Source organism: Lepisosteus oculatus, chromosome 5 (genome assembly GCF_040954835.1).
Source record: "Lepisosteus oculatus isolate fLepOcu1 chromosome 5, fLepOcu1.hap2, whole genome shotgun sequence".
In the NCBI taxonomy this organism is placed as follows: Eukaryota; Metazoa; Chordata; class Actinopteri; order Semionotiformes; family Lepisosteidae; genus Lepisosteus; species Lepisosteus oculatus.
This window is the reverse complement of record NC_090700.1, coordinates 19,792,042-19,815,076: the sequence shown is the minus strand read 5'-3', so window position 1 is coordinate 19,815,076 and position 23,035 is coordinate 19,792,042. Positions and strand designations below refer to the sequence as shown.

At 38.5% G+C, this 23,035-nt stretch overlaps 1 protein-coding gene across 3 annotated transcripts in view; it reads left to right on the top strand.

Annotated features, from left to right (window-relative positions):
- The first annotated feature begins 428 nt into the window (after nucleotides 1-428).
- Nucleotides 429-23,035, top strand: part of scaf4a (SR-related CTD-associated factor 4a) — a 44,371-nt gene continuing 21,764 nt past the window's right edge. For all 3 annotated transcript variants that reach the window (XM_015342003.2, XM_015342002.2, XM_015342001.2), the window contains exons 1-10: nucleotides 429-581; nucleotides 14,713-14,796; nucleotides 15,216-15,260; nucleotides 15,632-15,793; nucleotides 16,779-16,920; nucleotides 17,887-18,041; nucleotides 20,355-20,504; nucleotides 20,835-20,923; nucleotides 21,564-21,678; nucleotides 22,068-22,256. In XM_015342003.2, coding sequence (XP_015197489.2) covers nucleotides 552-581; nucleotides 14,713-14,796; nucleotides 15,216-15,260; nucleotides 15,632-15,793; nucleotides 16,779-16,920; nucleotides 17,887-18,041; nucleotides 20,355-20,504; nucleotides 20,835-20,923; nucleotides 21,564-21,678; nucleotides 22,068-22,256 — 1,161 coding nt within the window. In that variant the 5' untranslated portion in view covers nucleotides 429-551. The remainder of the gene's footprint in view (nucleotides 582-14,712; nucleotides 14,797-15,215; nucleotides 15,261-15,631; nucleotides 15,794-16,778; nucleotides 16,921-17,886; nucleotides 18,042-20,354; nucleotides 20,505-20,834; nucleotides 20,924-21,563; nucleotides 21,679-22,067; nucleotides 22,257-23,035) is intronic.

Below are 23,035 nucleotides of genomic sequence, written 5' to 3'. Positions count from 1 at the left end.
TTCTAATGTTTTTTTTTAAAATAAAGGTGTTGGTCTCGTGATAGGATGTGTAGTCATGGTTACTTGCTGTACTTGGACTGATGTTCAATTTGTGCCCGATCAGCTCCCATTATGGATAGAAGTGATTCGATAAAACAGTGAAAGTCACTCAAGTGTGTCAAGGTCAATATGAATGATCAATTAAACAATCACACTAAAATATTGAATCAATGCCCAAACTCTGTATGCTTTATTTGACTGAATACATACAGAATACTTACAAACTGAATACACATCACAAAGTCATAATTTTATTCTGATAAGTACATCAATTCAAAACTGCATCCCTCTATTGTTCCCGACTCCCGCCATCAGCGTGGACTGAGCGCACAAGCGCGCCCCCTGGTGGACGGCGGTGACGTCGCTCCCAATCCCATGCTGCCCTGCGTCTCCGCCATACCGCCGAGCGTCTGCAGCTGAGACCTGCTGGAAGCGGACATGTTAGACCGGCCTGACCGGAGATAAACGCTGTGCATACGGGAAGAAAAGGAAAGGCGCCGAAAAGGAAAGCCATGGATGCTGTTAACGCTTTCAACCAGGAGGTAAGGCGGGCGCTGAGGGGCGGCCGAGCGGATGAAGAGAGCGGGGCGCTGCGGTGGTGCGGCTCTGGCCCGGGAGTGGAGGCCGCGGAATGGAAACGGTTTCCCCAGGCCGCACGTCCGGACGTACACAATGGGTGTCGGGCTGAGCACAACCCGGGGAGAAAGACTCGACAGGCGGGGGGCGTTTGGAGGGGTGTCCTCCTTGCTCAGCTCGGCCGTATTTCTCGGGGTGAACGCCGAGCCTGCGGGACCGCTCCCCGCGCTCCGGCTCTCCAGCCGGGATCGCAGCTCTCTCGGTGTGGGTGGTGCTACTTTCACCTCTGCGGGGCGAAAGGGATAGCGCACGTTGAAGCGGCTGGCAAGAGTCCTAACCATCTTTTCCCTTCCTTTAGCTCGGAATGTCGCTCCTGGTATCCGGGGTGTAGCAGTTATGCTGTGTGTGTTTGTGTAGATATGTACGGGGCGGGGGATGTGGCGGGACGCGCTGCTGTGGGCTCGTCTCTCCTGCTGCAGCCCCGTTGCGAGTCCGGTGGTTGTATTTCTAACCTGGGCGACTTACGGTGATCGGGAAGGCGCCTGTGGTGGCCTTTGATCGGGGGCAGTGGGCGGTTTGTTATGGGGGCAGGCCGTGACCTCCAAATACCAGCGATCTCCTGCGGTGGAATAGAGCGAAAACACGGCGCTATGGTTTCTCGGCTGACAGCTCTGGGAATCGCTCCTTTCCTGGGATTTTCCTTTATAGTTTTCGCCGTCTTGCTCACAAAACGCCTACGTTTGGGGCTTAAATTGTGTAGTCTCTGGATTTCGCCCGCGTTTAAACTCGTTTCCGAGTTGAGTTGATGAAATAAACCGCACAGGGAGAAGTCTTTTAAAACACACCTGGCCACCTGTTCATTGAAACCTCCCCCTGTACATTGCATAGACACCGCGGCTATAAATGTAGTGTCGGATCCTGACAAGTTCAGTGTTTGTCCATCTTTTTTTTTTTTGCTCTGGCGCGATGCTGTTTTGTTTTTTTTTTAGATTAAAGTGTTGTATAAGAATTTTGCCGTTTTCTCTGTTTGATTTGACTCTGGTTTTAAAGAAGCGAGAACACACTCACAATATGGCGTGAATTCTTTTAGCTGTTTATTAGCGCAAATGCTTTAACTTTTTAAAGGTATTGTTTTAAATCGTTGCTCCACCTTTGGGAACGCTGCCGTTTCCAGATACACGTTTTCAAGTTTTCTGCAGTGTGAGTTGTTTACCACTTGGGCACCATTTCCTAGCCCATTTACATTATTGTATTATGCAAAAAATTGAAAACAGCATTATAAAAATAAACAAAAGTACAATTTATTGAATTGCACTTTAACCAATGAGCCTACACAAGTTTAGCAGTTCAGAATAAGATTTGCAAACAAAACCCTTAACTTGGCACCAAATGTATGGTTCTGCGTTTTATTCAAATTCTCATTTTCCTAGTGATAAAAACTGGAAAGAGTGGTAGATTCACCTTTATCTGAAGTAACACTTCCTAGATTCCTGGTATGTGTGTATTGCATTGTAGCAGAATAAACAAAATGCTACTTGTAAACACACTGTACTCATGCACAAACTCTCAGATTTAATGGATTTAATCAGGTATTTTCAACTGGAATCAAACAAAAATAATTCAGAAAGAACACTTGAGAAAATCCAAACAGAGGTTTGGATCAAAGAATAAATCAGTGTGAAATGTGACACCATCAGAATGAAAACCTTGCAATGTTAGAATTCAGTAAGAGCTCCATGAGCATTAACACAATTCTGGCAGGTCTGACGTTAGACCAGCTACACTGGTAGACTGGCTACATTAGTGTGGGATTTTCTGCCTCTCCAGAAAGATGGCGGAGGTTGGGAAACCACAATTCTCCTGTTGATGTTATTGGTGAATTGTTGAGGTCAGGAGAAAGAACACTGACTATTTCAAGACCTTTTCAATTTTTGTCAGTTTCAGTTCTTTTAAAATGCCTAATATTGAGCACCCAGGGTTTTATGAAAGAAATGTAACTTGAGCTCTCATTTTGTTTGTCCAAAGGAACAACTCAACAGATCTGTCTGCTTCCTATTTAAATAGGAGGCCTGGACAGTGTTAGATATATCTGCAATAAACGATTAATGAAAAACTTGCAGATGGTTGTGTTTTTATTGTGCATCGGTAATCTGTACCCTAATATAAAGAGTTTGTCCATGTCTAGTCATACCCAAAGGTTTCTGCTATCTTAGCCCCTTTTTACTTTAATTGAATTGTACCCAAGAAAAATTAGGAAAGAAATGAGATTCATAGAAACAGTGAACTATTAAGTAATACTCAATGGAATGTGGGGTAAAGACATTATAGAATAAGATTTCGAAGAGCGGCTTAAAACAGTTTTAATTGTTTTATTTATTGATTTTAGGAATTGACTTTTTTTACAGTAATTAAATTCTAACTAGTAAAAGTACAATAGCAGCTTCTGGATGAATATGAAGAACTGGTCTTCTGTCTGTATTTCCTTACAGACCCCCTTTCTTGTTTTGTTTCTTGACAGTAATAAACCTAATCTCCAATTAAAGGCTCAGTGTTTTGATGACATGCTTTAAATTGCCTGACATGGTGTTTGGTATTGTGTCATGACAATTGTTGAAAGAATCTTTGAAATAGGTTGGTATTGGTGTATGCATTAAAAGCATTACATATTTTTTCTTTTCCAAAGAAAAGCTTTTTGCACTATCTTTAAAAAAACCTCACCACAAAGAGGTTACAGCTGTGTTTCTGTGCAAGTCCCGTGTGGATAGGTAGTAGAACATGAGTTTGTGCCACTACTTTAGAGTCCAAAACATGAGTACAGGCTAACTGGCTTTGTCTGCCTACAGTCTGCTTCTTCTTTAAATGATGCAGTTAACTGTGCTCAATGAAATCTACTTTGGCTTGTTCTTTTATGATTGTACTGTAGTAAAATCACTGGCCTTTTAATCGGAAGTCGGTATATTCAATTGCTCATTTCAGCCTAGTAACAGGTGAGCACTTTGTTTGCTTGTTTTTCAGCTATTATGGGAATAGATGTTATGGAAATTTGCATGTACTCAAAAATAGTGTTGAAATAAGATAGAGCCAGTTGTACAGTTTGTACTGCAAGTGTTTTTAGCAAGTGCCCTGTTTGAGGTTATGTTCTTATTTGTTGGTTACAGAGATCATCCATGTTTCAGCTTCCCTGGCTCATTAGCTTATACACAGCTTGTGTGCTGGGTCCCTCTGGGAAACACAACTGCCCAGAATGGGTCAGCTGAGGCCCGTGGCAGGGTTTTTCTGATAGGCAATATCTGTTATGGGCATCTTGTTGTATAGCCCACAACGCCTTGCATAGACTCCCCAGTGAAACCTGTACCCCAGCAGCATCTACTGTACAGAGTGTAGTAAAGCAGATTTTCCCAAACACCCACTGTTTTTTATAAGAGAACAGTAGCTATGTTTACTGATTTATTAAGTCGCTTCGCTGTGTTTTACTGACAATGTCTTTACTACAAGATGCGTAATATTTTCTGCAGACAAAATGAATCAATTAGACATTTAGCAAACCTTGATTGAAGTCATCATGCTTGTAAAAATGTGAATAATAATTTTTAAGATGGTGGTACCTATATAGGAAATGTCTAATTGAGGATTCCAGTGTTCTGCTATTGCAGAGGTAAGAGCACCACTGGGACATTTATCATTCTTGTTTGTGCAGGACTGACTGGCACGGTGACCAGTAGAGGTCTTCTGGTCTAATCATATAGTTCAGTTAATTTCAGTGGTAAAAGCAAATGAAAAACCCTATTGTGATAGGGACAAATACCCAACTGAACCCGTCAGAAGTTTCTCTAACTAAGGAAGTCTGCAAACCAGAATGATACTGCTGTAGCTGTATGGGCAGGACATGTGGAAATTGTCACAGTGTGTTGTGCAGCTCCTTGGTCGGACTTTGTGTTTTAGAATGCAGTAATCCTGGGAGTGCTGGTGTTAACTACCCCAAGGCATTACAGAGAGCACAGCTGAATTCCAAAATGGTATAATTGTGAAAAATAAGTATTATTAGTACAAAGTGAGTTGTGCTCAGCTTCAGTTAGAGTAGTATGGAAGATCAGAGAACCTAGTTTCTTGCACACAATCCTCTGGGTTTGGGCTTTGGTTGCACCATTATTTTAATCCTCAGCATCAATAAGGGAGGTGAAAGTAGAATATGGCTACTTCCGAGTCCAGAGCAATCTAAGATGGAAATCACAGCCTGGATCTGGAGTGAACTGTAGTCCCAATTTCTCAGAACAGTTATTAAAACTTGATTAAATAAATTGACAGTATCAGAACATTTTACAAATTCTGAATTAAGCACAAAATGGTGAGCTTCATGAAAGGACTATATGGTCTCCATTGATTAGCGAGAGCAAGAGTTTGCCCAAATTGTGATGTGCTCACTAGTCACTGTAATGACTGACTAATGTAATGTGAACAAGTAGATTGTGCAGCAGACATTGCACCGCAGAAATGTTCCAACAAAATGTGCATGCAGAGTTAATAAGTAATATTTGTTGGCAAAACTCTTGAAATCAAGAGCAAGATTTCTGTTGGATTAAAATAGATGTATTCACAAGCGTGTTTACAATATAATAGTGCCTTTTCATGTCACCTGAAGTTTTGTTGCCTCGTTCTAAATTGCAGAATATAGTCCTGCACATACCAAAAAAAGTCTATTTTAAGATGTACACTGGAGGTTTTACGTGTTACTGTGTACATTTTGCTTTCATTGTGGCTTGAAATGCACACATCAGTGCTTATTTGTAACAACAAAATATAAAAATAACATTGCAGGTCCCCTTTAACAGTGACTGAGTTGTCTGAATCTGTCTTGATCTACTTGGATTTTCCAGGCTGCTTGAATTTGTAGGATTTCTCATGATTTTTTATTGAATGGAAATGCATCTCCAATGTTGTTAAAGATACCCTTTGGGTTTATAGTCTGTGACCACAATGTACATAATGGAAAGGGTAGCAATTTCATTTTCGAAACAATGTAAATAATGGAAAACAACAAATGCATGCAACTGGCGTGGAACGTCTTTGCTTTTAAATAATAATGGAAAATAATCTTTGTTTACAATTGACAATCGCCACTGATCTAGTCTTTGTAACATTTTTTACATCAAGATTACAGCATCTCATTTCTAAAATAAACAACTAAATTCAGTAAACTGATTAACCAACCATGTTAACTAGTTGTTGTCTAAAATGGCTGTGGTTTTGTCAGGAAAAGTATTACAATTAATATGTAATTACAGTTAATAGTACGTTATCACTATGTAAGATTAAATGTGCTCTATTTTCATATTTTTCTGAATTGGCACTCCAGATTTACAATAGTATATTCACTAGTACTGTATGTATAAATTGCACAAAACAGTGCAGTTGCCATAGCCTCTTTCTCAGTGACCCCAGCACAGCACTTACAACCGCAAACATCGCGACAGTATTTCAGAAATACTTGAAATAGCACTCAAATCTCATGACTCACCTTCTGTTCCCTTTAAAAAACTATCAGTAGTTTAACTTCATTTCTGTCCTTTTTCAGGACGCACTCTGAATCAGTTACTCAGGCTGAGCTCTGGGATCGTGTGCTCTCGCCTGGCTTGCGTCACTAGCCGCCAGGAAACAGGATTCCTCATGCAGCCGCCATGAGGCTGTTCCAAATTTGGTCATTCTTAGCTAAAAAAATGTATTAATGTTAATAGCTGGACCTCTTTTAATACTTTAGTTTAATTGGTCAGTTGCTATTTAAATGTTCATTTTCTTATTCAGTGATAGTGTTGTTGAACAAATGGCTGCACTGTTTGTTTTTGATCATCAGGTAGAAACTGGTGATCTTAAGGCCACAAGAGGGATAACTGGGAAACGTATGTTTGTGTTGATGAACTTAAAAATGTTATAGCTTTCTTTAGTAAGAAATAGTATCACCAAGAAGGAAGTAAATGTGTACCTAAAGCTATTATAGTACCACAAACTTAAAATGAATGCTGAAGTGCTGCATGTCATTGGCGTTAGACATTGTCAGGCCATAATTACGTTGCAAAAACTGGTATAGAAATTCAAAATAGGGTGCAAACAGGATTCCATTGTATTTTCAGAACTGCCTTGTCAAGTTATATGCTATTCCATTATTTAAAGGCACAAAAGAGACAGTGATGTTTAGGCCTGTCATTCATCTCATGAATAGTTGTGACAACCTAGCATAAATGTGATCAGTAATTGTGTATATTTGTGGGATTAATTTATATCGGTGCATTTAGTATTCAGCAACCCCTGCAATATTCCTTGAACAATTGCTTAAACTTTTTGGACCAAGTACCACCCTTGATCAAACCAAAGCATCCAAGTACCACCTACAAGTCATCTTCTCATAGGAACCCCAGAAATTCTCAATGACCATCATGAGTGCGCGTGTGCGCAAAAACTCACATAATACATATTTTAATAAACTTTATTTGATAAAGTGCCTTTAAAGGTGGCTTCTCAAAGCGCTTTACAGAAAAAAAACAGGAACAACAACAAATAAAAATAAACAATAAAAAAGCACCGTTTCGGTGAGAGGGGTTTGCCTGTTTAGTCGAGCAAAGCAGATGTGAAGTTGTTTTTCGAGCCTTGATTCAATTCACAACAGAGTCTAACAGATTTTAAATCATCAGGCATTTTCTTGACGGCAAAAGTCTTGCGGCGGATGTTGTATTGTTTCGGCTTGTCATTGCTCTAGCACTATCTGTACAAACTCTGGTGCATTTTATCCAGTCAATGTCATTCTGTTCGATAAATTCATTCAGAAGCTGAAGTATGTGCTCTCCTGTAGGTCCTGTTGGTAGCGGTTTACAGAACAGAAAGTCCTTATTTGGCCTACCCTCAAATTCGTATCTAACGTAAACGAGCAAACTGGCCAAATCGACTACAGACTCATCTAATTGCAGTGAAAAGCATCTGCTCATCTTAACATGCTCTATCAGCGTACTTTTGATATAATCTGCCATTTTAATAATTCTATAAGTGACTGTGTCTTTCAGAGGGGGCAGCAAGTTGAACTGTTTAGCACCTTTTTCTCCACACATAATACGTGTCAGCTCCTTTGCCAATGGTGAATAAGGTTCTTCAAAAATAGTGTGGGGCTTACCTTCTTTAGCAATCCGCAAGCTTGCATTTTTCCCCGTTTCCGTTTCAGGAGTCTGTCTCAGAAGTTAAAAGAAGTTTTTATTTCATGCGCATGGGAGCAAAACACAGGGACGCTCTGTGTATTTTTCTCAAATTAACCTAGAACAGTTCTTAAATATTTTTCTGTTATCTATCATGCTTTCCTGTGCTCACAATATTATCAGAGTTGGTAGCACGCATTTCTATGCTTTCCTTGGTCACTTACTTCATAGCATGCATTCCTATAGAGTGGTACAGAATTACATTGTAGCTCTGTGTCCACTCAAGTATTGGCGCGCGCTGTATCGCAGTACGTAGGCTGCGTATTCAACGCGTATTAAAATAGAAAATCTGAAAACCCGTCCCGATTTTTCAGTGCACACAACAAAGTTCCAGGGTCATATGACGTACCAGCTGGCGGCGCTCCACGTACCACTGCTGGTATGCGTCCCACAGTTTGAGAACCACTGGCTTAGATGATCAGACCAATGTAGTGCTGTGTATGCCATCACACCTACCAGGTCATAACGCAATTGCCCTGGACAGATCTGTTCAGAGATGTCATTTAATTCAAGTTGTCAAGATACAAAAACATTAGATCACGATGATGCATATAAATAGTTGTATTTGTTTTAAAGGAATACATCTGGAAACAATAATAAAGTAAAAGTTTAAATGGAAAGTGTCCATTGAGCCTTGTATGGGTATTACATGGATTCAAATCTCTCTTCAGAATGTGATCAAAATCAAAGTAAGTGATACCAGTCCAGCTTATGTCCCATGTACATAAACTGCTGTCTGAGCTGCAAACATCTTTATTAGGTTAACCCCTGTTCTGCTGGTCGGAAGAGTGGATTTAAAACAGAAAGTAAGGAATGTGTAGAAATTATGGGCAATTGCCTGGTCAAGCATGATTTAAGCTAAGATGGTTCCTCTTTATCACTCAGTTTGAGCTAAAGCTATGTTAAATTTTTGCACTAGAGCTACAAACTAATTTTTATAGCTGTTAGCTGTGAAAGAATAGACCAGGCTTTTATATACACCTCTGACCTGGAGAGCTGAAATATTGTTACTTTTTAATCATCAATGTGTGGACTAAATGTACGTTTATTTTTTTAAAGCAATTTACAGATCATGTAGAGCAAAATGTTCAGCCTTCAGGGAAAATATACAATCTTTCATTAATGGAAAAAAGATCATTGATCTGATTGAGCTCAGCTGCAATCAGTTATGTCTGCTGTATATAATCTGTGAGTTTTCATGTAATTTAATTGTTTCTGATGATGAAACATTCCAACAACATGTTCCAGATGTATACTTTCTCTTTGCAAATGAGCTATTGCAATTGTGGTCATAAGTGCTATTTTTTTAAAGATGTGCACACATGGTCTGTCTGTCAATTAAAAGAAAAAATTGTAATGAAGCAGCTCAAAGTGACTGATTTCTGAAATATAAAATAGGATGTACATGCACTTGTCAGTTGCAGAGAAGTTCTTCTAACTGGAGAAAAGCTGAGCTGTACCCTATTCTCAATTAGGAGATGAAGCAAAACATTATATACATACCCGTCTATATGTACAGTTACAGACATAAATGACGCCTGTATAGGTTATACCACATCCTTGTAGCTTCCAGACGCACATACTTGCTTATATGCATTTTATTGTATTATGTTGTGTTCTAGGGATTGTAATAATCCCTCCATAAAAATCTGTAGTTTTTCTATTTTTGAAAGAAACTGATCATATTAAATATGTACTTCTGAACAGTTCAGCTAAAATGTATTTTTCAAAAGCACCAAACAGAACCATAGTAGGATATATGATTTAGTATTGAACTTACCAGGTTTGCAGATCTCAAGATAGGAGGCTGGGTGCTTATAATGAGGTAAATTATATTTACTGTAATATATTATTAAAATTGATAAAGTTTATCTTCGTATAGCTAGGTAAGTTTTGGGTTAATGATTGTCAAGGAGCAGTACAAGCGCACCCTATATAAGATCAAGAGGGAAGAAAGAAGAAGCAGGGAGGAAGATGAAGAGGAGAAACAAGAGTCTGGAGGAGTGGTGACCTGAAGCTTGCGCCAGACGAGAGCCCCTACTTCATGGTCATCCAAACCAGGATCTAAGTATTTGAACCTTGCCAGAGAGAGGGATCTATTCTGTGTTTTTAAGGGAACTTGAGTTTCCTGGGTAAAAGATACCTCAGTTTGAAATGTCTTTCCTGCATTGTGTGCATTTTTATGGATAGGGATATAGGCTCCCATTTATTTTGTGGCGTCTTTGTAGGCATTTAGAGTTTAATGCTTAGCAGCAGTCTGGGGTTTTCTGGGTGTCCAGAAAGTTAGGCCTCTGAAACGCCTTGTTTGTAAATACTGTACATAGAGTAACTTGTATGTTTTGTTGTGTGCGGTGTAGTTTGCATCTTGTCATTGTTATAAATATTTGTTTAACCAAGTGTGCCTGGATTATTATTGCTTTCACCAAAGCTGTGCCAGAGAACAAATAATTCACCTGCTTCCATTTATACCAACTGCTCGGGTATATTCTGGAAAAAGCACTTTCAAGTTGGGGGTTATGAATAAGTATTTCACTTACTGATTAAAGTGCTCGGCCAATTCTTGAATTTCACAATTTCCATACCCCCCCTCTCCCATTTGTAACAGTATTTTATATTTTAATGTTACTTCTAAGTGTGGATTGTTCTTAAACTCAATGTTCTGTTTTCCATGCTGTAATTCATGGGCTGAGCTGGTGATTGTAGACAGCTTGAAGCCCTTCTTTTCTTGTGTGTCACATTGTACTATTCTCTTGGAATAGAATAGTGGTGTTTTTCTCTCTTCTACTGTTGTTACTGCCATGGTTGCACTAATTAAAATGTTTTCCTGCAAATACAGTTCTCAGGGACTGAAAGGATTTTGATAGAACAGTAAACAGATTCTATGAACATTTTTTGTGCTTAATGCATTTCTTGCTTAAATGTAATAATATGCAGAGGTTGCATTCATGTATAGCTGATGCAATTTTTAAGATGTATATAAAGCAATACTTTTCTCAAATAGCAGTCCAGGACAGACCACAATTTACTTTACCATTTAATGTAAACCAGACTTTTTTTCCTCCAAAGTTGTACCTTGGCAACTTGTTCCAGTTACACCTTCACCCAGCCTCTGTGTAGGATCACAGCAGCCATATGGAAAAGTGGTTAGGGATGTCACTCAGGTTGCTTCAGTACAATACCAGCGCATACATTTTGACGACTTAGTATTTTGAAGGCTTGTCAGTTCTCTTGTAATCTCTTTGGTCCGAGAATGAAGAACGTGTTGCACTCATTTCGAACCCCTTAATTTATTCTGGTTAATCCTTTGATCTTTTTCTAGGCTAGCATTAATAGGCATGAGATGATGTCACTGCCTTTTTTTCACCTTGTGAGACTGGGATTTGTTGATAAAACTCTTCTGTGATGCTTATTGTTTGGTTTATTTCCTGAAAAGAAAGCTGTCCAGCCTGCACGGCGCTAAAGGAATGATGCTTGAACACATCACAAAAACAGCCTCTGACTATAAGGAAGCTTTCCTGGAATCCTGTCTGAGTAGTTATCTAAACACCTCTAGTTCCTCTTTAACCTGCTGATGTCTTGTAACTTTGAAAGTGATTCTGACTGTTAACTGCTAAATGGCTTTTCAGTTTAAAGTTCAAATCATTTTTATCATTACCAAGCTGGGCTTAAGATGTTGAAAGAATCTGACTAAGACTGGGATTGTCATATAATTGCCTACCTACTTGAAAAGATTAATTTCCATTATCTAAAACTTAACTGCCTATTCTCTTCTTTTATTGTTTGGAATCAAATGCATGCTCTATGCATATTAAAGTCTAACATTTATTACTTGGTTATATTTTCAACAAATAATTAAGTTGTGTTTCTGTTTATTACTTTTTTTTACAGTCTTTTAGTATTAATCTTTTTAACATTAAAAAATTGTTTGACCTCAGTGATGACCCTTAATTGGAATTAATCTTTGTTTTGTCATGGGTTATAGATTTGCAATGATTCATTAAAAAACAGTCCAAGATTTCTTGGTATTTAAGAGCAGATATGATGAATGTGATTGGAAATGTAAAATTTATTTCCAGCATCAGGTGTCAATGCAAAGCGGTTGTATATTATTGGTTGCTGTTTTCTTAAAAGGACCACAACTAAACCGTGAATGCCTTTCAAGAAGAACTTAACACAGAAACCTCAGTGGATTTTGCAAACTTTGAACCGAGTTGCATACATGTGAACATGTCTCTATACTGTATGGCTGGGCAATATACCGACGATTTACCGTTACCGACGTTAAGAATCTCTAACCGACCAAATTTTGCTTATGTCAGTATGCTCGGTAAAAGCTTTCCCCACTGTGAGCGTTCATGAGCGGTCCCCTTAAAAAAACTACAACACCCAGTCATCATATCCAGTCACATGCTTCTTGCGTTGTCCAGCCTTCGTTCTTCATTCAAAACACAAAAAAGCATGCCAGGCATGAGGCAACATGCCTGGCGTGCTTATGTTGAGCCCTAGTCAGGCAGGGTTGACTCAAGTACAAATGAAGACGAGCTAGTCTCTAAAAAGATGCACTGTCGAACATTTGGTCATATTTTGGCTTCGGCAAACAGGATACTGAACAAAGAGAAGTTAGATGTAAACTCTGCGCCCAAACGTATCACGAGCAATTTGTTTAATCATTTGAAACACATGCATGTTGTGGAATACGAAGAGTGCATGGCCAAAAAAGAGACTGACAAGCGAAGTGATTCCCCCAAACAGCTGTCTCTTAACACAAGCATCCACTAATGCCACTCAATATGCAAAAGATTCACGCGGATGGAACGAGATAACTAACGCAATTACGTACTATATTTTAAAATGTTCATTAAAAGTTATTTTAATGTTTTTCCCATTAATTATGTTATTTAACATTATTATGTTAAGTTATTTGTAAGACATTGAGATAAGGTGAGGTGTGTGCAGCTTTAATAGTTTTGCATATTTAAAACATGATCTTTCAGCATATCATGTAATCATATTTTTTCAAGGGTTTAAAAAAATCGTTAATTGAATATTATCGAGGTAAATGTGTGAAATTATTGTGATACTGATTTGAGGTCATATCACCCAGCCCTACTTTACTGTTTCACATCAAGGTGAGGATCTGGGTATGCAGACTCTTGACAATAAATGGATATCCATCTGTTATTGGAAAGCCATTCATTTCTGCAGTGCAGATGATTCAGATACACGTGCTGGGATAATTTAGAGACCCCTATTAACAGAATTTCTTGTGGAGGTGGGAGGAAATAAACAACAGGAAAAAATCTAAACAGGTATCTGATGCAGAGCACATGCTAACTTTGCATAGAAGGAGAACCAGTTTTGAACTGAGCACAAGACCCTGGAGCTGTGAGATGACAGCTCTAACCATTACTCCACCATTATCGCTGCCTTGAAAAGCTACATTTTCTTTTAATACAGAACTGTTTCCTGTAGCATAAATTGGCAGATTTCTCTTTTCTGTCCTGATTGTGTTTTTTCTTCTTGTATTTTGGTGGTGGTTGTTGTGATTAGTTTATATCAGTGAAAGAGCATTGACCTTTTGATATCATGGGACTTAAAGGCACGGTATCTCAGATTTATGAGTGTGAATTGAACTTTGACATTTTGTTTCTTGCATTTTGTTTAAAAATGTGTGAATAGTGCTGTATAATCAATTTTTTAATTGAAGTAAGGTTAGGTGGTGTCAGGCAGGCAATTTATGTGTGTAAGTTAAACTCCCCCTTGTGTGAAATGTTTTAAGTAACCCTTCCTTATCAGTTTTATGAAGAGAATGTTACACTATATACTGTAGAAGGAAGCCTTTAAGTCATGACTAATGTCAGTTTTCCACAAAAACCTTTAAGTATTTTGCCTCTTCTGTAGATACTGTATAGAAATTAGTTTCCATTTAAAAGAAATGAAAAACCATGACTCCAAAGGATTGCATTGTTGTGGTAAAAAAGTTACCAAAACTAATTCTGAAAAGCAATAGCAGTGTGGAAATATTTGTGCTTATTCAAAAACCCTTGCAGGTCACTAAGAAGAAATTTTAGTGTTGGATTGACTGTTTTGTAGATGACTTTGGAAGTAGCTCTGCACATGTGAGTGAATAGGAAAAAGCTGTTTTTTGGCACTGGACATCAAAATCCACTGAACTTTGTTATATTTCAGAAGACCACATAATTGCCTATATACTTTTAGGAACATGAAAATTATTAAATGGAAATCAGCTTTCCCACAAGAGTGTATTTAATAACTGCACTTAATAAATACATTAATGACACCATTTAATTTGAATGAGTATAATTTGAGGTTGTGGTTTTGTGTTACTGAGTTTGAAGTCTGAAGAGATACACATAACCCCAAAAGTGTTGGCGTGTGGCCCCTGATCCATTAGTCGCTTCACTATTGAATAAAATGTGGACTGTATTGCTCTTTATCTTTAAGGCACCACTCTCCATGCTTGCCAGCAGTAAGATTTGATGAAAGGCACATTGGTTCTGATTTTTCAGTTTTGATTCCAGCCCAAGGTCTCTTGTTCTTCTCACATTGATTGTGGGATTTCTCGGTCTTGTCCAGTTTACTTGCATTGTACACCCTGCATAAGGCTAGCGTTGCATCCAAACTCGAGTCATAACTTGCACCTCATACTTCCAGGATAGGCTCCCGGTTGTTGTGATCCATCCCGGAAATAAGTCTTTCTATCACTAGTTGAGAGAAAGGAACGCTGCCTACTGGTTTACCAACACTGCTGACAGCAGTAGCCTGACATCTCCCATCTCAATACTGACCATACCTATTAACTCAAGAACTTGTTTTAAACATTTTCCTTTCTCCTTCACAGTTATTCTCCTTGTTGGACATGAAGCCTCCAATATCTCGTGCAAAGATGATCTCCATTACCAAATCGGCAATTAAAGCTATTAAGGTGAGACTAATGTTTTGCTTAGAAGTATGTTTACCATTTCACCATGGGGCTTTGACAAGTTAAAAAGATAAAAACTGAAAAATCTAGTTTAAAGATTATTTTCTAGCAGATTTGACTTTTTAGAAAAATCATCTCTCTAAGACCACCTAAATGTTACATGAATATCCTTTGAGATGCTAGAAATGTTACCTTTTAAAATTTTTGAAACCCAACTTTGTCCTTTTATTTTAAGTTGTGAACTTAAATTCCTACTAAATCATAATTTATCGTGATTTATTTGGAAAGACAACAAATGGTAATGTGTATCAACACACTTGGCCCACCCCTTCCAGATACATAATTAAAAGCCTTATATTGCTGTAAATCTAATGTGATGATGATGATGAAAGTATTATTCATTAATCTTTATTATTTTTTAGTTATACAAGCATGTTGTCCAGATTGTAGAGAAGTTCATCAAAAAGGTAAGATAACAGAAATGCACATTTGAAATCTGGTGGTGTTGCCACATTGCATATATCGTGAGAGTTCTTGCCATACTCAACCCTTAAAGTGTACCTTTCTGTAAGGGAGCTCTTTCAAGAATTTTAAAATGACCGTTATCAATTACTTTGTGAAAAGAACATTAGCTTAGAGCGGCTGAATTTAAGAGCCTCTTGATTTCCACCCTTTTGTTTCCACTGTATGAGCAACAGTGAATGGTTCAGGGGACAGCTGAAAGTATGTCAGTGTTTGATATTATTCTGCTTTTTTTCTGAATGAGTGAGAACTGCTTTGAAACAAGTTCTTGCTACATGAAATTGTAGTATTTAATGGTCATTCTCTTGCCTTGCAGTGTAAACCAGAATACAAGGTCCCGGGACTCTATGTTGTTGATTCTATTGTTCGTCAGTCACGGCATCAGTTTGGACCAGATAAGGATGTTTTTGGGCCCAGATTCACAAAAAACATCACTGGAACATTCCAAAACCTCTATCTATGTCCAACTGAAGATAAGGTAATTCATATTCAGGATACAGAATAGGGAAAAGGTTGTTGAGCCACTAGTTTTTGTTGTAAATGTCACAGGGGTTTGAGACTTATTACTAGTCATTGAGGTGTTTTTGCATTTATTTTTGTTTACTGCTGTAAACATCACCTTCTGTAGAAATGCTACCGGGAATATCAACCTGTTTGTTTGCAAACTAAGTTGCTACTGTCATTAAAAATGTGAATCCACAAATATGCTATAGTGAATATTTTATTTCCTTTGCAAATAGAATTGGTATGCTCTGCATTAAAGTAGCCTTTAAAGCAACAATATATCATGTCATTGCGAAGATCTTGAGGCACACTTCATAAGAGTAGGTGTCAAAACTAGGTCTAGACTCCTTGAGCTTCCCAAGTGACTGTAGCGGTGTTGAATCTGGTGTACTTCATACTTACTCAGTCTGACTTTCCATGGGTGAAGTAGTTTCTCATGTCTACCTGATTTGCTTTGGAAGGGTGTTGCTAACATAAAAGGCCTGCTGCTTGTCACCCAAGTGGGGGCTGCATTTCAGTGGTGGATGAAGTAGCTCTCTTCCTTTGTTAGGGGTGTTGGCACAAGCAGTTCTTGTCATCATTATGTCACCCACTTCTTGAAGACCCTGGGTACCTGGATTTTGGTTAGATTGCAATCTATAAAGGTTTTTAACCACAAAATTACACGCTGTGGCTCAGTAGGCTGGTCATGTGCTAGTTTTTCAAGCCACATGAAGCATTTCCTGATTCAGGTTTTTACAAAGTTTTAGGGAACATGGCAGTGGTGCAATGTTATAATGCTTTTAATCTTCGTGCAGTGCTTTGGTTTTGCTGTTTTTGAACCTGGAGTTAAGAACAGTGAATTCTCATGTCTTTACGTTATCTTCAATGAAAGCAATGTGATTATAGCAGATGAAATGCTACAGGATTTTCAATAAATCTTTGGAACGAGTGATTGCGAGTCATTTTCTTTTTTGTAGAGTAAAATTGTGCGCGTGTTGAACCTCTGGCAGAAGAACGGTGTATTCAAGATTGAAATCATCCAGCCTTTGCTGGACATGGCAGCCGGAGCCAGCAGCAGTACCACAGCGCCTGACACAGAAAACGATACTGCTGATGCAGGTTTGTCCCACGCTGGCCCTGGCCACTGTTATAAAGTTTGAGATACATTGAAGGTCAGGGACTTTGGTTGTGCAGCTTTTGTAGAAGTTCTACAAAGGAGGCACTTGCAGTGTTTTTATTATGTGTTTCTTTACCAAACATAAGTCCTTTTCCAGCTTCTTCCAGCATGCTAGATTAGTAATAGCTCTTGATTGTGGGTGGGGTAGTTCCTTCTATTTGGTTAGAATTCTTGGAAACTCTTTTACTCAAGAGACTGGATTCAAATGTTACAGACCATCTGTCTGCACTTGCATCTGACATTTTGTTGCTCTTTGTAGCGGAAATGTGAAAGTAAACCTGCAACTGTTTTGAGTTTTGCCAGTAGTTTGAAAATGTACTGCTAGCTACTTCAATCATAAGTTGTAGGCAAATTAAGAATTCAGGAAATGCTAGCCTAGGAATACATTGGTGCTAATTGTTTGAAATAGGTTGCTATATGGTGTTCTCAAATAGTACACTGTAGCTGCTTCCACAAACATGGCCATTTTAAGTCCCGCACATAAAAATAATATCATGTGTTCTTCTGAAGAACACATAGGGCCCTCCAAGGAATCATTTGCAGCAGGGAGTGTATTCATAAACCTGCCTTTATGTGTTTATTCTATTTATGCGTTTAGTATGTTGTTAAGTGGTTCACTAAATCGTCTATGTGCTCCGCTTATCTGAGTGGGTAATTCGGGACTCACTTAGCTGCTATGTTTCAAGATGGTGCTTATATGTCAGGTGTCTGTTCTGAGATCACCGAGGTTTAAAAATGAAGTGAACTTCACTTTTTTTGTTTCCCGTCATTGAATCAGTGTTGTCCCATGAAGAGTTATGAGATGTTTTAATTATGAGAAGAACATGCTTCAACCAAAAACTGTGATACGTGACCGGCATTGAGGTGGATTTGGACTGATGCGTTCTGCACGTGCTTCTCTTTCACAGTAGGTTCCCCCTCCAGTCCTGGCAAGACCTCTGCTGAGCCCCCTGTCCCTGCCGCTGTCACTGCCAACTCGATAGTTGCCGCCGTCCCTCAGCTGCAGAACTCGGATGCTTTCGCTGCTGTAGCTCAGCTGTTTCAGTCCACACAGGGGCAGCAGGTGAGGGGAACAAACTTTTGTCTTCTGAGTTCACAAAAAGTAAAAATGTGCACCAAATCAAGTCGAATATGATTGCGGGGTCAAACTTTATTTACTGGCATCGTAGTTGCATCTTGGTGATTTTATTGAGGTGGTGTGAAAAGCAAAATGTATGTTTATGTTTTAAAAGGTGTCATAAATTTATAAATTTAAATTTACAGTTTTCTATTTTGACTTATTCCCTTAGGATACTGGTAATACCAAATTTGGTCAGTTATTTTAGCAGTTACCTGTAATCACTGTTAGTAATTTCGAATGACAAACTGCTACTTAAATGATTGACATCCTACAAAGAAGCCTAGGTAAGTATCTTATCACTAATAGGTTACTAAAAAAGGTCATGTGTTCACAAAAAAGTAGTTCATAGTTTACAGAGGCCCCTGTAAGATAGTTATCCCTTATTTGTGTAAAATTCTTTGAATATAGAGTCAGACGTAGGCTGATAATTTGCTTTTCCATGTTGTGGTTGAAAATGTCATGGAATCAGTTTGTCCTAGTAAAGTACAAGATATAATTTTCTTCCATGTTAAAAAACAGTTCATTATAATGAGATTTAATTGTAAAAAAAGATTTGAAAGATTTGCTTATTAAAATTACCTACTATCATATTTTTCGATTGGCCAGTAGATGGCACTCTTTTCTAGACCACTGTTTTAAAAGTCAGTTCACCATTTTGGTGACTGGGGACACTGGTGTGGTAAGAGGTGTTGTGGTTTGGATGAGAACTTAAGCCTAGGTCCTGACATCTTGCAGATTCCAAAGAACTAGGGGTGTTAGTTCCATTGTCCTGGCTAAATTCTACTTTGGTTTTAAACAATATGGCCATCCTAAAATTCTGTCCTAATTTAGTAAGGTAATTTCTCAGTTCTTCACCTTATCTGCTGAGCAGTGAGTATTGCTGGTTTGGAAATGTTCTTGCTTGTCATTTAGTGGGAGCTGCATTTCAGTTTTATGTAGTTTACCCTGAGATTGTTGAAATTGTATGAATAAAATAGTATTAGTAACTTCTACCATATTATGAAAAGTGCATTTGCATGTTAACTGATATTACCCCTAAAAGATTTGCCAGTCACAGTTTTTAGACAGTATAGTGGTACATTCATTGGCCACAGCTACATTAGAAAAACTGCTGGATCAGATATTGCTAGACTAGTGTGCCGTGACGTGTGAATCATTCATTTCAAGCTGTTGTAAGGAGCTTAAATTAAAGAAGAATTTATGCTGTTATGACAAATTAGCAGTATAGTTACATCACAATGTTACTCAGTGGTGCTAAGAAATAACACCCAGAGTCAACTTCAACACGGTTACATCTCTGCAATAAAGAAAATCAATATAAAGAGACTGAATGTTTTTAAAATGTTTTTTTGGAATTATGTGGGGTGGGTTTATACATATTTAACTTTTCAGGTGTTCCGTTTACACTTATTGGCACTTGAGATACTTTGTTTTAATTTTGTTGCTTGCTTTCTCAGTTAAAATCTGTTAAATACCTCAAAAGGCAATGTGCTTTTTACTTCACATCTCATTTGCTTAGTTTTTCCTCATCTGGTTCTGAAGAAGAGGTTACAGTTGATAGTTGATCACTAATCCCAGAGCCCCTTTAACTCATCCTACAGTTTGATTTATTTTTTAAATGGTTAGGCATTTGTTTTCAGCAACGGATGAATGAGTCATCCTCACAATATTATATTCAATAAGAAAAGGTGTAATTTACAGTAATCAGAACTGTGATACTATAAATAACATTCCATGGTTAGAAGGCATTTTTTTTTTGTTTTTAATTAAAAAAGGGACGATCTAGGGACCACTGGTTAGTTGTACATGCTTGGAAACAAAACCAGGCTTTTATGACTTTACAAAGCGTAACCCTTTGAAAATATCAATGTGGAGCTTTATCATTTGCAGGACTTTTTAAATTTGTCTCAGTTTAAAGCACCTTAAGGACAGCACTGTGTTGCAGTGATTAGCATTGCTGCCTGGCAGTTCTGGGGCTCTGGGTTCAGTCCTGGACCTGGGATGCCATCTGTGTGGAGTTTGTATGTTCTCCCTGTGCTCACATGGGGTCCCCCCTCACAGCCCAAATAAATACTGGTAGGTTAATTAGCTTTTAAGGAAACAGGCCCTGATGTGAGTGTGTCTGTATGCACCCTGCTTTGCACCCATGGCTTGCCAAGATGTGCTCTGGCTCCCCTGCGAATTGGAAGAAGTGGTTAGAAAATGAATGGAAGCTGGTATTGAAGATTTGTAAACGTGCCCTCTGTGATTTTCCAGCTTCAGCAAATCCTGCAGACCTTCCAGCAGCCGGCAAAGCCACAGTCCCCTGCTCCCGAGAACAACCTGCTGGCCCAGATCCAGCCTGCAGCTGTCCAGCGCAGCCTTCCGGCCGCCCAGCCCGCAGAGCAGAAAGCAACCTTTGACAAGGTGACTGTTTTACGTGCTTATCTTGCTGTGCTTTACATCTAAGTTCTTTTGCAGGTTATTCCCTTCTAATATAGGCTTTAAATATTCCCTAAGTCATTTAAAATGTGAAACGGGATGTACAGACTGTTATGTGATCAGCTGTAATTTGGATGGTTTGTTTGTCCATAGTTGTAGCTGTGCAAGGCTCATGAGTAGAATACAGGATTTTTCTTACATGAGACCATGCTTTTGTGTTTCAGTGTTTTGTATTTAGATCTAGGGTCTACTACTTGTTGCTCTACTACAAACATTGCTCTGACAATGACAGATATGATGGGGGTTTGTTCACAGACTCTGCTTGATCGCTTTGATTATGATGATGAGTCAGAAGGAGGAGAAGATGCTAAAAAGGAAGAAACAACTTCTGCGTCACAGCCTTTGTAAGTCATGTCGCAGATTAAGTTCTGCTCATTCTGTACTATAGTCCTTTAACGCAAATGATGAGTAGATTCACTTGTTTGTAGCTAATTATTGTGTAGGTTTTTAAAAATAAATTCCTTTATAAATTGCGAATGAACATTAGATTGGTCTCTGACATAAGAAGTGGGTCAGATTGACCCATCTAGTTAATTTGGTTCATTGGTTTCAGAATATAATCCAGATGTTTCATGAGAAAATCCAATATATGTGCTTGAGCAACATTGCTGGTTATCTTGGTACACGCATTGGAAAGCTTCTATGTGGATAAATGTCTCCTGATGTCAGTTTGAAGTTACTTTTTTTGCCCTCTTGTTCAAGCTTCATTTTTGTTTCTGAGAAAATCTATTGACATTGTCCATGCCTTTGAGGGTTTTGAAGACTTGGATAAGATCCAGTTATCTTTTCTGTTTGCGACTTAAAAGGATTGTTTTTAAAAAAGTCATGTAACAACATCTTAATTTATCATACATTATTGACTTGCAAAAATGAATGAATCTCATAGGAAAATGTTTCACTGTCTTAAGTTGAAGCAAAGAGCTTGGACATCTGTCAAATGTCAAATCTGTGAAGACCAATTCTTCCATAATTTGTTTTACACAGTGTATTTCCGGAAAATATCCAGCAGCCAGTATATCCGCAGCTTCCTACACAAATTCCTAACATGGAACACTTTCAGCAGCGCTTATTAGGAATGGCACAAGAACAGCAACATCAGGTATGAAAGACAACTGGATTAAAGAGCTACTGAGCACTGTTGTGGAAAATGTTAAATGGTAACATTAACCTCTCCAATTTTTATGAGTGTTGATATCCTGTGCTATGTCTGCATTTTTGTATATTTAGGTCATTTTTATATAATGTTTTATATAAAAAAATCATGAAATGGATGCTCCTGCTTAAACAAGTGCAGCTGGTACAGTGTTTTCACTGGCCCATTATATAGGCTTTATAAGACTGATCAGCAATGTGAAGTTGCTTGCCCTTTTTGCAGTACATTTCCATGTGTTACGTTTTCAGGTATCCGTGTGTCTTTTTCAGAGTATATGAATGCAATGAGAAGTTCTTTCTTGATTTAGTCTTGATAGAAATGCCCTTCCCTTCCAGGTAACGCTTCCTCCAAATGGACAGCTTCAAGGATACGGTCTCATGCCCACCCAGCCCTTCCCAGCCATGGTTCAGCAGATGGCCCAGCCTGTTTTGCCTCAGCAGACTCCCCCGGTCCCTTCAGTGTTTCCTTCGGGATATCCACCCCAGAACGAGGCTTATTCACAGCAGATGGCACAGCAGCAACAAGTACAGACTTTAGTTTTTTCAGGTTATGGATTAGGCCTAGATTGTGTATTTGTGGTTTAAATAAGAAGTCATTATGGATCCTGGAAAACATTTCATGGTCTAATCACAAATTGTGAACTTTTGTCAGCAGTGTCTGTTTTAATAAATCTTAGTTCATTATTCGATACTTACAAAATCAAAGTACTGTTAAAGAATTATAGTTTTCCATGCATTTGTAAATATAATGAATTGGCACATTGGCAATGGTACTGCCCAGCTTGTTGTTCTTTTCAGTGCTATGCTTTTATTTGTTCATTGTTTTGGCGATCAAAATTTGACATTGCATCTTAACTTCGGGAAAAGAAGTACTAAAATAGCTTTTGGGGGGCTTTGTACTTAGTGTCTTTAGTGGCTTGTCCCCAAAAAGAGCGTCTCTACTCATAAAACATCACAGTCTCAGATATATCTGGTGTTGCTACTGGTGTTTGTATTGCAGCAGCTATAGAGTCACTGTGCAGCACTGTTTCCAATGCTGACACTAAAGCAGTCTTTTCTCACCATAGCAAAATGGCCTAAAGATAGCTGTCAGACTGAGGAATTACACAAATTACTAAAGACAGTCGATAAATCCTCTGTTGAGAACTGTGCGCTCTACAGTTTGGTTGAATGTCACCAGTGTTTGCCTGAGATTACCAGAGATTTCAGAATTGAAGAATTTTGCGTTGAACAGGTTTATCAGTGGCAGTTGAATGCCCATTGTGAATGACATCAACTATTTTAAAATGTGCACATTTGTGTTT